The sequence below is a fragment of the Vidua macroura genome, chromosome 17, assembly GCF_024509145.1.
Source record: "Vidua macroura isolate BioBank_ID:100142 chromosome 17, ASM2450914v1, whole genome shotgun sequence".
NCBI classification, from domain to species: domain Eukaryota; kingdom Metazoa; phylum Chordata; class Aves; order Passeriformes; family Viduidae; genus Vidua; species Vidua macroura.
The window spans coordinates 4437791-4453006 of NC_071587.1; the positions used below are offsets into that span (position 1 = coordinate 4437791).

Consider the following 15216-nt stretch of genomic DNA (forward strand, 5'->3'; position numbering starts at 1 on the left):
CTGGGACACACCGCATCCACCCCTACAGCGACCTGAGACACCGCATCCACCCCTACACCGACCCGGGACACACCGCATCCACCCCTACACCGACCTGGGACACACCGCATCCACCCCTACAGCGACCCGGGACACACCGCATCCACCCCTACACCGACCTGGGACACACCGCATCCACCCCTACAGCGACCTGAGACACCGCATCCACCCCTACAGCGACCCGGGACACACCGCATCCACCCCTACACCGACCTGGGACACACCGCATCCACCCCTACACCGACCCGGGACACACCGCATCCACCCCTACACCGAGCCGGGACACCGCATCCACCCCTACACCGACCTGAGACACCGCATCCACCCCTACACCGAGCCGGGACACACCGCATCCACCCTTACACCGACCTGAGACACCGCATCCACCCCTACAGCGACCCGGGACACACCGCATCCACCCCTACATCCAATCCGTCCCCACACCGGGCCGAGACACACCGCATCCACCCGGGACACCCGCATCCAGACTCCCATATACCTCGGCACATCCTGTGGGATTCCCGCATCCAGCCCCAGGAGCCCCACACCGAACTGGGACTGCCGGGACTTCCCACATCCAACACAGCACCCGATCCAGGACCCCCACCATCCACCCCTCCACCGACCCCCCGCTGATCCGAGACCCACCACATCCAGCCCCGCACCGATGCGAGCCCCCGCCAGGAACCTCCTCATCCACCCCCACACCGACCTGGGCCCCCCGCGAGCCTCCCCATCCAGCCCAGCACCGACCCCAGGATCCCTCTGCATGCACCCCTGTACCAACCCCAAACCACGGGGATCCCCCACACTGACCCAGGACACTCCCTCACCCCACCCTGCACTGACCCAGGACTACTCGTTTCTATCCTCGGCCCCTCTGCATCCACGTCCCCATGGATCCCCTCATCCATCTGAAACCACTGGGACCACCCCCCACACCAGCCCAGGATGCTCTCCATTCACACCCCCCAACCTGGGACCCCCCATTTCTACCCTCGGGCCCCCTCACACTGACCTGAGCCCCCCCAGCTGCAGTAGGCACAGGGCAGGAACATCACACATGTTACAGAATCAGAGAATATTCCAGGCTGGAAGGGACCCCCCCAAAGATCATCAAAGTCCAACTCACAGCCCTGCTCAGGACAGCCACAACAGTCCAACCCTGTGCCTGAGAGCATTGCCCAAATATTCTAACATATATTGTCTATATCATCAATGAAAGGTCTGTACATATGGATATTCCTAATCACCAGCTCACAAAACACAAGGCAAGACTTAAAAGAAAGTAAAATCTTACTAAGGTTTATTGACAGGACAAACAAAACCCAACCCTCGAAGACCTCAGAGTACCTCCATCAATCAGCCATGGCCCACCTTCACTGCCCCTGTGCTTAAAAAGAGGCAAACAGAAGCCCCTCCCTCTCCCAAACTAGTTTAATTAGGAAATCAGCCTGTTAATTGATTACCAGAACTATAAAACTGCTGTAAGAAACACTGGTAGAAAAGAGTCAGGAACATCAAAGGGTCTTCACAGGAGCTGAAGGTACTATTTATTGTTCTTGTTCCTTCCTTTATTTCTTATATGCTAAGAGAAGATTGTTTTAGTCTCTTAAAGAAGACTTTCCTTCTAGACTGACTATACAGCCCCTTTACAGTAAATTCAGATGCTATTTACCACTGTTTAACATGCATTCAGGGTAAAGCTGGGTTTGGAGTATAGCTATCCCCTTCCCTGGCCTGCCCTAGTCCCTCAGGAAGGAGCTGGAAGTCAGCTCCTGTCTCAGCTGGAAGTGAGGGTTATTGTGTATAGGACTAAAAGTAAGATGAGAGCTGCCCCTCAACCTCTCCTGTCCTACCCAGAGCCTGCTTTTAGTGTCTTCTTCTCAGAGGGACTCAATTCTAGCTGAAGTGAGTGGGCCTCTGACTGCACAAGTGAGCATAAAATGCCTCTATCCCCTGTAAAAGCTAAGACTAGTGATATACAGGCAAATAAATACAGCTTCAGGGTGATTCCACTATGACCTCTGAGCAACTAAGAGGCTGAGGTGGAGCTGTTTTACTCTAAAAGAGAGTGGCAGGCTGTATGCTCTCCTGCCTGTCCTGGAACCTGCTCAAGATCCTGCAACAATGAGACAGGATTTTACCAAGAGTGGTTCTGCTGCTGTAAATCTGTAATCCATTGGTGAATGTGATGAACAGTAACAGATTTATCCTGACAGGCTCATCCTGATCTCTCTCTGTAAGCCAGACAGCTGCTGGATTCTGCACCATGCTGTCCACCCAGAGGCACAGTACCAGCATTGTGACCAGAAAGGAAATCCTGGAAAATGGGTTCTTGGTCAGCTCCTCCAGCCATAGCTATTCTCCTGTTGTGAGCTATTACATGGACTCTAGCAGTGCTCCCAAACATGAAACCTGGGAGCTTCCCGTGGACTTGGACAACACAGCAAGCGGCAGTTCTCTGTGTGTTGTCAAGCAGGCGGAGTCTCTGAGCAGCTGTGTGAAGCCTGAGCTGCCCAGCCTGACCCAGGGCATCTCTGACCTCAGTCTTGTCTGCTTCTGCAAGGCCCACCATGGCCAGGCTGCCTCTGAGCTGTCTGGTTTGCCCTGTGAGCACCCCAGCAGAGATGGCTGCCTGATGAATGTGGCTTCGCAGAACACCTCGACACCTTGCAAGCATTCCAAACCGCTGGAGAGCCTGCTCTTCAAGAGCTCTGAGCTTGTTGGTGACATCTCAGCTCTTGGGAAAGTGCCAGCACCCAGGTGGGACATCTCAGCAATAAAATCCTTTATGGATACCAGCATGTCCCTCGATGTCAGCACTGAGGAGTTACGCTTACTGGGATGCTCCAAACCAGACACATCGTCCCTGGAGACCCCTGTGGTGATTCCTCTGGCTTGGCCAGGTGCCTTCAAGAAGCACCCCACGCTGACCCACAGGTCTGCCACCCAGGAGACCCAGCTGAGTGACCCTGACGCTGTCCCTGTGTTTCTGCAGCAGGCTCTGTGATGCTGCTGCCCTGGCTCCAGCTGGAGCTGCTGGATCCCTGCCCCTCCTGCGAAGAGCAAGGATCCCCGCTGCAGCACAGAAGACGGAGCCAGTGGCTTGAGTGGTGATGTCAGCAGCTGGTGACAAGCTAAATCTGCCCACCTGGGGTGGCCGAGTCGGCACTGGTGCTGGGGGATGTTTGGGCTGGTGATGGCACCCCTGAGAGCCGCAGCCTTGCTGGCTCCTCCTCCTCCCCGATCGCTCTCTTTTGTATTAGCACAATAAAGATATAAATGTGTCTCTGCTGGTGGTCTCTGACTCTCGCTGCCCTCCCGGCTTGAAGCTGAGCCCCCTGAACACCCAGGGCCTGCCTCCGGCGCAGCCCCCTCCGGCGCCGCCCGGGGCAGGATCCTCCGAGCTGGCCGTGCCCGGGCCCCCGCCCCGCCCGGCCCCGTTACCTGGCAGAGGGGTCGGGGCGGCTCCCGGCGGAGACGAGGCTGCGGGACGCGGCTGCAGCCCCGGGGCCATGGCTGCGGGGCCGGCGCTGCCCGCCGGGAGCGCGGGCGGAGGCGCGCCCGGGGCTGCGGATCCCTCTCCTGGCGCACCGGGAAAGCACAGCCTGGCGGCGGGGAGCGGCTCCCGGGCACGGCCGGCCTGCCTCATGCAGGCTGCCACTGCTCGTCCTGCCCGCGGGAATCCAACACCGGCCACCGCGCAGGGACGAGTTCTTTTGTCACATCTAACCCTGCTCCGAGGGAAGGAAAGGAGCCCAGGCCATCGCACCCACCCGTTAGAGATTTTTCACACTTTCCTGTTAGATCTCACTCCACCCATATGCAAGCCTGATTCTCCTCTCCTGTCTCTGCTTACAGCAAAGAAAGGGAGGAGGAACTTGTTAAAACAGCTTTTCAGGACATTTATGGTTTGCTGTACTGTCTCCCTCTTCTTTTAGGGGTAGATTAAGGGATAATGAGTCATGTTGCATGAGAGGACAGAGATAAAAAGGGAAAGCAGTAAGAGTTGCTTGTAACCAACTTTTGTGAATCACAGGAGTAATTTCATTAATATATAAATTCCCTCACTAGCTACGTGCCCAACCCGCTCCCCCTGGCCTCACATTACCTCTTGAAAGCACTCACCTACTTCTACTCCTTCGAAATTCTGTCAGTCAGCCATAAATTTTATTTGTATCACTCTCCCATGACTAAAGTGTTTCTAGTTACAAAGTAAATTTAAATACTTCCAGAGGGCCAAAGGGACAGCTTTGAAAGAGATGTGAGATATATATACATATATATGTCACACTAGTAAAGAAACATCCATTCCGTAAAAAAATTTGTTCTTCAGCTGCCAGAGAGGCCTCAGAGACACCCATAAAACAGAGAGCTGCTTGTATCCCCTGGCTGCTCACATGGCTTTTTTTAAACCATGTTACATCAGGAACAGGTGACAAAACAACTTGAAACAGGGCTGGGAAACAGAAAGTTATTTACAGTTTGAAGTATAAACACCCCAGAAGAGTACAAACCAGAGCTGTAATTAGCAAGAGGAGCACTCGGGAGGTTGGTTCAGCCGCAGTCTGTGCTGGCTGGCTGACTGCTATCGTTACTGCACAGGAGAAGAGATTAAGCTTGTTGTGTAAATCTGGAGCTGGAACGTACAAAGTGCTCTGGGTGACAAACACAACCACGGCCTTAAAGGAAAACAGAGGAAGAAATGAAACAATTCCAACATGCTGCTGTGAAAAGGGAATGGCTGCAGTGGAGGAAGAGATACAACCACTTCTGCTAACACTGTATTAGCACATCTCAACGGGGCAGGAACTTGGCAGGGGTTTTGGGGCACCTCCTTTAGAAAAACCTGTGCCAAAATGCTATGTAAAGCATGAAGAAATGTAAAATAAAAATATATTTTGGGAGGATAAAAAGATGAACAGTTTTTTTGTAAAAAGCAGCTCTGATTTAAAAAACTATAGCACAGCAAGGTAAAACACAGAAGTCATGGAAGGCCTGAGTGGGGGAAGAATTTAACAATTTGAGTGTAAGACTGACAGCCAAAAAAGACTTCATAATGCAATTTCACCACATTAATATAAAAAAATATCCTTGCAATAGAGGGGTGTTGCTGATGTTGACAAATCTTTTCTTCTCACCACTCATCTCCTTGGCTCTATTTTTGCTGTGCATTGAGTTTCAACATTTCACAGAAAATTAATTTAACCTGGATTTCCACTCCTGTGCATTACTGAACTCACTTCCTTAAGGAGTGGGCTTAGATATCAAACAAATGGAAGTAAAAATATCCACACGTTTCTGTGCAGTATCAGTTTCTTAATAATGATCCATCAAATCTTAAGGTTTTCATCCATGTCCTGTCCTCTCTTTTTAAAATTCTGCAGCTCCAGTCTGATATGAGGCAGCAATCTGCAACAATGTCATTATTGCTTAATTTCAAATCCTCCCCTCCCTTGGAAGAAATGTTTTCTTTCTACAGTAACAAACTCACCTCTCCTTAGTTCTCTTTGGCAGAGAGACAAAAAGAGGCTGCCTCAGGGTGATACATGTATTTTCAGCAGCTCCTGTTAAAATTATGGCTCTATTTTTTTGTCCTAAGTTCGCAAACCAAAATAACAACCCTTCTCACAGTGCAATTAAGGATTTCATGTACAACAGGAGAACCAACAGGTAAGACAGACTTAACTACAAGAAAATAAATGCTGGAGCCAGAAAGAAGCACCCAAAACACATTTCCTTAGTATATATTTTTTTTTAATATATAAAAATTACAGTTTCAATAAAGAAGTAGAAAAATAAGAAATTCTTTGGAAAGTGCTTGTGAAATACAAGCAGTTCCCCAGAAGGCATTAATTACCTGAACTACCACACATAAATGATCCAAGCATCCAGTGAACTATTGAGACAGTCCCAATCAATACACTGAGAAGAGAGACTTTAAAAATGGGAAAATATACTTTCCCTAAAAGGTCTACATCAAACTGGGGAAAGCCAGGTCTCAGGTACTGTTCTGGAATCCAGCTTCACTTTGGTCAGTATCATGTTCCTTAAGTAAGGGAAGAGGAAGGGAAAAAAAAGAAGAAAAAAGAGTTTTAACAACAAGGTAGAACTGTAAGACTTTTGGTTTAACTAGATTACGTGTGAAACAGGCAATTCTTGTTAGCACAAACTGCTGCTCTGCCAATATGCTCCAAACACACCTTGAAGCATTAAATTTGCTGCGAAGAATTCTTTCAGCACAGCTGCATTTCAGTGCAGCTCATGAGGAACAATGCTGGTCACCTCTGCACTGCAGCACTGGCCAGAGCTGTGAACTCCTGAGGACTCCCTGCTCTCACTCAGGCACCAAAAATGAACTGGACTTAGCTGCAATTACAAACTACACTTGCATGTACTAATCCCCCAATTAAAATAAATGAGAGACTTAATAAATTGAGCAGTTCATGTTTTATGGAGATTAACAGTCATAATACTCTGGATCACAATTCACTGGTCTCACTTATAGCACAGCTAATATCTTACATCACCTCTTGCCTGTGACAAGTGTAGCTGCTACAGTGATACACCACCCTCACTGCTGCTACTTCCAACTACTCACTTGTAATTGTTACTAAAAATACCTGATTCAGTTTCTTAAACTCAACCACTTGGAAGAAGATGTGCTCCAGGATGTATTTGGCATCTTGCCTGTCCTTTGGGAGTTCACTGGTCACTCCCAGGATATCGCCGCATTTCCGCACGTAGAACTCCAGGTCATCATCAGTGCCTAAACAAGCACCCAGGGAAGAAGGCAGGTGAGTATCACACATCTGGAGCAGCTGGCCAAAAACCTGCTCTGAATCTCCATTTACTGCTGGCATCTGGGAGGCTCAGTCCCATCACTAAGCTCAGTGGACTAGCCATGATGTATTCCTGCAGCCAGTACCTGCTCATCTTCTTTAGGTGTTTAGAATAATCTTAACAATTTAACTTCAAAGCATAAAAAGGATGTGAAATTTATCACCAAGAGTGCACAAATCAATTTATGCACAATATACGAAACATGTAGAAACATGATAAAATGTCATGTAACAGCCAAAATATAATGTCATGGTACATAAAGTCACACTATTAATTTCCACAGCCTTTCAATTCCTTAGATCAGGATAACAGCAGTAGATTTTCCCAAATGAGGTGCATTATTTAAAATGAAATATAACATTTTTCCCTCTAAAAAAACTGGACTTTTATTTTAAATGTGCAAACAATCTGCTCCACTTACATTTGTTTGTGATCTCTGCAAGACGAGCTTTCTCTGAGGAAAAAGTTTCATCCAAGTCAAACAATTCCAGAGCAGGAGGAGGCAATTCTTTGAAAGCAGGTGGAAAAACCTTGGAGAGAAAAAGCAGCATGGTTGATTGCCACACATTTTTCTTAGACTTTATAGATCTCCAAGACAACAGTTTTGAATTTATATCGGACTTGAAGAAGCCCTTTAAAAAGTCAAAAGCAACTCCAAAGCCACCAAACCAAGGGGCACCATTTGAAAATTCCATTTTTATGTTGTAAAAATAACTGAACATTCCAAAAGAATTTAGTCACATGTATGCCAGAATTATCACCCAGCATCACAACTAGACATTCTTATTTACAGTTTCAGTTTTGCTCCATGAGACCCAGGTGATGGCTGAGAGCTGAGGAACTAAATTGGCTCACCCTGAAAACATACTGACATCAGCTCTGATCAGAGTATTTTTTGTTTCATGCAGGCACCATTTATGTCACAAGCTGGACTTGGGTCTTTAAAAAGCAGTGAAGGAGACACCACTTTCAGTTGCACTCCTGAAGCTCCTAAGGATCCCAGGAATGCTTTCTCAGTGGCCAGGGTAAAGAAGGATGGAACAAAGATGGCAAAATTCAGATACTGAGATTCCTGCCTTCTGAAACGAGTTTGACACCCCCATAGCTCGTGTTGTTGCTGTCTGCCCAAACATTGCTGGTTAATGTTTGATCAGCTCCTGCTGTAAAAGACCAATGTTCCACTTTCTGCTTCCCCTGAGGATCTGAGAGATGGAGGCAGAGCAGGACAGACTGGCTCCTCCCTGGCAGCAGGCAGTGCAGTACCTTCACCACCACAGCTTTCTGAAATACCACATCCTGTTTGCACAGGGAAGGCTGAGCCAGAACCCCACAGGACTGGGAGCAGCTACTCAATCAAAGGTTCACCACACAAGGATTCTGTTTTGGTACCACACACTACATTTTGAAGCTCTTTTAATAAATTTGAAGTGTAAATGAGTGCTCTTTCCTAAAAGATGGTCCCTGCAGTGTAGTCAACTCCCAAGTGATTAGTTATTACTACAGCATTTCTCACTGCTTCTTTTACAGAACCACGGAAATGACACACAGAGGTTTTGCATGAAACAAATGAAATAGAGATTCATTAAGGTTGGAATAGATATCCAAGATTATCAAGTCCAACCTTTGTGGATAAGGGTTCTCCCTGTACTGTACAAGCAAGAAAATGACTCACAGCTGGCTGGAGGACAGGTAGTGGAGTCTCAAATTCAGGCTGAATGAGTTGGAGGGGTTCATGTTTCATATTCAGTTCTTCATAAGCTCTGCAGCACAGAAAAATTCCAAGTATGAGGGAAAAAGTGATACCACATCTATTTCCACTAGCAGGCTACAGAGATGGATTTTTGTGAACACACCAGCATCAAAGTTTTGCACTGTAACGGCACCAAAAAAAATGGGATGTCAATTTTATAAGGACCTCAGAGAACTACAGATCAGTTATAAATAACTTCTACAGTGAGAAAAGTAAAGTTGTGACAGGGGAAGATAATGATAGGTGGATATATAAGGTGACTAAAAAAAAAATCACAGCTCAATTCTACAATTGACTTTTAGCAGGATGACCAGAGATGAAGGAGGAGTGATCCAGCAAAAAACAAGCAGAACAGGAATTTCAAAAAGGTTTGTCAGGAAGTCAATAACCAAAAGGTATTTTTTAAAAGAGTATTTGTTATGGGATCAGAAGGGAGACCCTCCTGTGAATTCACAACTAGTGAAAATACAAGAAATACAGAGTAAGAAGGGTGTCCCCAGCAGAGTGGAGCGTCATGAAATCTGTGTAAAGCTGCCACTACTCAGTTCAGTTCAGACATGATCTGGGTAACAGGGGAGTTATAATGGACAAAGCTGATAGTGACACAACCTGGTAAAACTGAGCAGCTAATAAACCTCAAAACACAATTATTGCCAAGTAATTTAAAAGTGGAAAAACGAGCAGCTCTCAGTTACCGCTCCAAAAAGTGCCCAACTTCACTGTAGACAGTTCTCAAAATATCAGACCAATGAATCTCATCTAGTCAGAAAAAAAAAAAGTAAAGAAGACCAGAAACTACAGCTAAGGCAAGAAGCAAGAGAAAACATCATTGCCACACTGTACAAATCTATCTTCTGGTATATCCATATTCAAAATGCTCAGTCCTTCCTGCTCTTAAGGAGACACAGTTAAGCACAAACAGAAAATGCAGAACACTAAATGGAATAAATAAATAAGTAATAAGAAAATTACAGCTGCTGACTTGATAACTGAAGGGAGGGCAGTTGTGTCCAGCTGATAAAGGGATGTATCAAACAGCTTTGTGAAGTCTCTGGGGTTCTCATCTCCTTCCTGCAGGCACACTCGCAGCTGCTCGGAGAGCGCGGCTGTGTCTGGGAGCACGGTGTAGTCTGAAATCTGGGCACACAGATACACACCCCTGTCACCTGAAATGGCCAACCCATTCCCATTGTCTCTTTCTACCTCATATCCCACCTAAACTCTCACTTAGAAATAATTATTTCACTCTTTACCAGGTATGGCCCTTTGCAGGGCAGCTCACTAGATCAGTAAGTGTCCCAACTCTTCTCTCAGCTGTACAGCTACCCAACACGTGGGTGTTCTATTTGGATTTCTGTTAATTCTTTAAAACAGAGAGCTTACTAATCAACTGTGCAAAACTGTTGCTTTTTATGCACACAGAGTATACAACTCAATCACATAAAGATTCTAAATAAAAACAGCATTTGTATAGAACTAAAACTGACACACAAGTTGATCCCTACTCACATACAGAAAATCTGCCTTTCCTTCCTGCACATCCCTCTTGTCTCAGGGCTCAGAGGGAAGTGCAAACTCATCACACTGGAGCAGTCCATCTCATAAACATGGGCAAATTGGAAAGAGACTTTCACAAATTATATCTGATGATGAACAGCAATCTAAGGCTGAGTGGCACATTAATTTTTACACCTCAGCCATCTGTCTACTCAATCCTAGATTATGAATAAAGGTTCTGCAACAACAGCAGCACCCATCTTGCTGTTAGTCACTCTGTGCCAAACACAGGGTGTGCCAAGACCAGTGCTGATCCCACTGTTTTTACCTCCTTGTGATGGATCTCTCTTACCTCAGGGTCCTCCATATCCATCTGGTTTAAGTGGATATCTGATGTTGTGAGCCACTGGAAAAGCACATCCTGGGGAAGAGCAAAGCTCAATTATTTTCAGGAGGATCAAAATAATCTCATACTAAGCTTAAATATTCATATTAAATCTATTAAAAAACATATAATGAAAAAAGATTTTAAAAAAGATAATAAATCAAAGAATATCTCAGTATTGGCTGGGAATTCCCATACTGAATCCATTTCATAGCTGTCTTGCTCTAAAATGAAGCTGAGGCTGGAGTGCTTTGCAAATGTTGTGAAGATACAACAGGGTGTGTTTAAAGAAAAAAAAAAACTCCCAAAAAACTCCAACTTACCATGATCTTACCATTTTCTTCTTTATCTAAATACTGGTCATGGAACATGTGAGAAGATCCCAGGGCTGCCATCTTTCCACCTTTACTCTACCAACAAAGAATACAATATAGCAAAAATTCCTCCCAAATCACAGTTTTAGAGGCAATTGTTATTGCATTGCATTACTTGTCTACATTGTAAAAAATGGTGTTAACTTGTTCACATTTATTAACAATATCAATCCTGTGCTTGTAACTCCTTACTACTAAATTTCTGAATTTATTTTTATAAATTATCTGGGCTGGATGAGTAAAACAACATATGAAAAATCTACTGGATCCAAGGTGAGAACCTTGGAATTCAATATTCTGGACTTACAAAGCTAATAATAACATTGTTTAATAAATTATTACTAAACCAGCAGAAAAAACACCAAAACTTTAAAGAACTAAAGATATCCACCAGTCAACCAAAAAAATATGTAATCTTTGCTGACCACCTCATTAGTTCTCCTCTGAACCTCATGCAAAGAAGTTTACCATAAAAAAAGTCAGGAGTCACTGGGCTCATCTGGAGTTTGCAGATGCATCAAAAAGCGAGGTGGGTTTGTAAGCATCCCCAAAAGATCCACTCACAATTTTTGTGTGGGGCAGGGGGAATGCAGGGAGGGCCCCAGGCAGCTCTTACCTCATGCTGATAGAAAGCCAGGATGGGCCTGTTGAGCGGGAAGCAGACGGATCCTGTGGACAGAATCGCCACTGCTGGCTTCATCACATTCAGTGTGGCTCCAAAAGGATAAACAAAGGTGAGAGCTCTGCAGGAAATCAGGAATTTCATAAGCACCTGCATGCACCAGGCAGCCTGGACAGATTCACAGAACTCAAATTGAAACCCATGGACTAGAGACAAACAAGATCTGGTCATGAGAACAGTAATTCCTTTCCAAACCTATCCCTCCTGCTCCTTCAGAGGTTACCAAGCTCTACTAAACAGGTTCTCTTTTCCAGATATAACCTCAGAAGCACAAGAACATAAGAAATGCATTAGAAAACCTCACCATAAGCACAGTGTACTGCTGCTAATCACAAACCTGTGAGGTGTTCTATATAATTTCACATCAGTTTCCTCAGAGAAAACACTTACTGTGAGTCATGGCCCCTTCCATCTTCATCTGTTGTCTCAAGCACTGTTTTCTTTGCAGCTTCACTGATTCCCCTACGAGATATTGAAAAACAAACCTTACTGAAAACAATCCAGATTATAAGAGTTTACTGTGAAGATTCACATCCCCCAAATATTTACCTGTTCAAAACTCCATCAGAGATTAGTGCTTCTTTTGGGTGGTGGTACTTGTAATACACATTTCGTACTACAGCATCTTGAAAAAAGAAAGAAAATATAGAAATTGACATCTTAGCTGACCATTGTCTTAGATTTAGCAAAGAAAAATCAGTTTAGCTCTTGGATTCCCTGGCTGTTTGCTTCTAACACCACAAAGCTGGCATTTGGCTACCAAAAGCACTGAAATCAGCCTTCACTACTGTTTCCTTTTGGACAGAATAGATTTAGGAAAAGAAGATTTTTGCAAATACAAATAAAAATGCAAAAAGTTAAGCACATCACCATCTTCTGCAAAGCAAAAGAGGCAAAAAGATGATCCAGTTAAAACAGCCTGTATCAACTTTTACAACTCTATTTTTTTTATACATCTTCCAAACACTTGATGAATTCAGTCCTATTGATGCAAAAAAAGGCATTGTCTAGAAAAGCCACTAAAGACCCCAAATAATTTATGTACACTGACATACACTTGCCTTGGGTTGTTGGGGTTTTTTTCCACATTGGCAGCACAAAAATGATGAATTACATTTTATTGGTCTGCTAAAGAAAAGTGCCACTTCTTATTCAGGGTGAGCATTAAGTGATTCAATCCTTTAAAATGTGTGGAAAATGTTTTAAATTAATGGCTTTTAAATCAAATTTCCCTAGAATGTTTTAAAAAATAAATTAAAACTAACAACTACAGCAAAGGAATGGAAATGGCTAAGTTGCCCATGTACTCTGTCCATGGAAAGCTTTTGCTGTGCTCCAGTATTACCTTGCCATGTGCATTCAGATTTAAAGAAAAAAAATCTTTCAGATCAAAAGATACTTTGTGAGAAAGATCTGCTTGGCTTGTATCCACAAAGGCTGAACCTGCTCTTTCAGTTTTGCTGCAAATTGATGACTAAAGGTAGCAGTGAGCCCCATTACCGTTATTGAAAATGATCCCATATTCTTCTAACAAAAAGTTAATATTTGTGCCATTCCGGGACTCTCCACCTTCTCTCAGCATCACCAGGATGGCCCCACCGTCCTCCAGGAATTTCTTCAGAACGGAAAACTAGAAATCAACAAAGATCCAGGAAAATAAAACAAAAAAAAACATGAGAAGCTACACACAAAACTGCAGGAAGTTATATTGAGATGAGTGGAGGGAAATTATTTTGACTGCTTGCATTTAACTTTATCCGATAGGGAAAATGTTAAAATTCCAATTTATATGAACTCATTTAAAGCAGCATTACAACAAAGTCATCTGTCTTGTTCTTTTCTACTTAAGAAAATTTTAAAACATAATTAACTTGAAAACAGTTATTGACTTCTTACCTCATCAGCACTGAACTTCTCTCTTGGTCCTGCTGTAATCCATAATTTCACCCCAAGCAATCTCTCAGATGTGATCTCATCTTTTAAGCTATGAATAAATTAATAAAGACATGCATTATTCTTGGATATAGTCCTGAACTACAACTTTTTCCTTTTGTGTTTTTTATAAAGGACTGGCAAATGAACACAAAGCAAATCACTTCAGTCACTTTGCATCCTTTTATCTGGGTTTAAAGTTGACAACTTGAGCAAAAATAATCCTAACAAATGTCAGCCAGCTAAACAGTAACGCTCCTCTGACAAGGCACTGTGGCAGATCCAGAACTGCCGCAAGCTGTCACAGCTGCTATTAAACTTTGCACCTGAACAGCTTCCTATTATTTTTCTTTTTCTTCTTTTTGATCTGGCCACATTTCAAAGAATAAGATGAGGTGGGATGGACCCACTGGGACCATGGAGCCCAGCCCCATCCCTGCACAGACACCCCAACAGCCCCACCCTGGGCACCCCTGGCAGCGCTGTGCCAACGCTCCTGGAGCTCTGGCAGCCTCGGGGCCGTGCCCATCCCCTGGGGAGCCTGGGCACTGCCAGCACCCTCTGGGGAAGAGCCTTTCCCTGATCTCCTCCCCCAAACAGCTCCGTGCCGTGCCATTTTGCAGCGGTCAGATAAACAGTGCCATCTACAAAACCTCTGCTTTCTTTTTGTCCCAAACTCCAAATCGAGCCAGACTCACCAACCTGTATGAAGAGCTTCATCCTTACAACTTACACTCCATCTCCTCCACAGATGACCTGCAGCTCCCAAGAACCACGCACAGCGGCAGAAGATGCAACAGGGCGCAATCAACGCGAGAGAGCGACCTCAGCTCACGACACACAGCCCCAAAGGCCACTCGGGCGCCCAACGCGGCCCACACCCGCCCGCCGGGGCCTCTCCGTGCCCCGAGAGCCGCCCCTCACCTCTGCACCTTCCAGCCGCCGCGCAGCCTCTTCCGCAGGGCCTTGTAGCCGCCGGCCGGCGTGAAGCTCTCGCCCTTGGAGGCGTTGAACACTATGGCATTGCGCGGGCCGCTCTCCATAGGCTCCCCCGGGGCTGCCGGAGGGCTCTGGGGAGCAGCGGGCAAGCGCCAGCGCTCCGGCCGCCCGCGGGTCCCCAGCGAGCCCCCGCCGTGTCGCCGTCACCACGCGCGCCCTAGCAACGCTCCGACAGGACGCATGCGCGGGTGGCGTTTCCCCCCCTCGAGTGCAGAGGTCGCCGCAGTGGTTCGCTCCACTCCCCGCCAGGGAACGGGGCGGGGCGGTACCACTGCGGAGGGCGGGGGGTGTGGCACGCGGCGCGCTCCCGCCGTCGCTCAGCCCGGGCGCTTGGCCGCAGTCCGCGCCTGTCAGGGCCCGGCCCAGTCCCGCTGTGCTGAAGCCGCTCTTGACGTTTCTGGGCCTTTGATTTTGCTTGTGTCAAAAATCCCAGTCCTGACAGCTGCAGGTTCTTCCCTGTGAGGGTGGGGAGGCCGGGGCACATGTTGCCCAGAGAAGCTGTGGCTGCCCCTGGATCCCTGGATGTGTCCCAGGCCAGGCTGGATGAGGATTGGAGCAGCCTGGAAGAGCAGAAGGTGTCCCTGCCCATGGCTTTAAGATTCTCAACCCTTCCATGATGCTGTACGTGCTTAGATTAGGGAATTCCTCTCTAATTTAAACGCAGCAGTGTTAGTCACTTTCTGCATGCGGCCCTGTGCTCTCAGGCCCAGCA

The 15216-nt window shown here is 46.1% G+C and overlaps 2 protein-coding genes across 2 annotated transcripts; one reads left to right on the forward strand and one right to left on the reverse strand.

Moving 5' to 3' along the window:
• Positions 1–493: 493 nt before the first annotated feature.
• On the forward strand, positions 494–3329 carry LOC128816051 (uncharacterized). Its single transcript, XM_053993308.1, has 2 exons — positions 494–2948; positions 3041–3329. Exons 1-2 carry the CDS (start codon positions 2312–2314, stop codon positions 3157–3159), a joined length of 756 nt encoding a protein of 251 aa, XP_053849283.1. The 5' UTR covers positions 494–2311; the 3' UTR covers positions 3160–3329.
• A 2457-nt stretch (positions 3330–5786) lies between these two features.
• On the reverse strand, positions 5787–14689 carry IFT52 (intraflagellar transport 52). The gene is made up of 13 exons (XM_053993309.1): positions 14430–14689; positions 13470–13557; positions 13074–13203; positions 12123–12198; positions 11964–12035; positions 11508–11634; positions 10841–10927; positions 10485–10553; positions 9618–9772; positions 8558–8645; positions 7307–7415; positions 6666–6811; positions 5787–6091 (listed from the first exon to the last, which is right to left on the reverse strand). Exons 1-13 carry the CDS (start codon positions 14546–14548, stop codon positions 6044–6046), a joined length of 1314 nt encoding a protein of 437 aa, XP_053849284.1. The 5' UTR covers positions 14549–14689; the 3' UTR covers positions 5787–6043.
• Between the last annotated feature and the right edge of the window lie 527 nt (positions 14690–15216).

What these genes read in the sequence shown, in the direction of transcription:
- LOC128816051 (XM_053993308.1), top strand. Translation starts at nt 2,312, where the DNA reads ATGCTGTCCACCCAGAGGCACAGTACCAGCATTGTGACCAGAAAGGAA. An exon ending in GATTCCTCTGGCTTGGCCAG is followed by an intron (nt 2,949 to 3,040) that starts GTGCCTTCAAGA and finishes GTGTTTCTGCAG; the next exon opens with CAGGCTCTGTGATGCTGCTG.
- IFT52 (XM_053993309.1), bottom strand. Translation starts at nt 14,548, where the DNA reads ATGGAGAGCGGCCCGCGCAATGCCATAGTGTTCAACGCCTCCAAGGGC. An exon ending in AGAAGTTCAGTGCTGATGAG is followed by an intron (nt 13,204 to 13,469) that starts GTAAGAAGTCAA and finishes GTTGATTTCTAG; the next exon opens with TTTTCCGTTCTGAAGAAATT. An exon ending in TGGCTTTCTATCAGCATGAG is followed by an intron (nt 10,928 to 11,507) that starts GTAAGAGCTGCC and finishes CTTTGTTGGTAG; the next exon opens with AGTAAAGGTGGAAAGATGGC.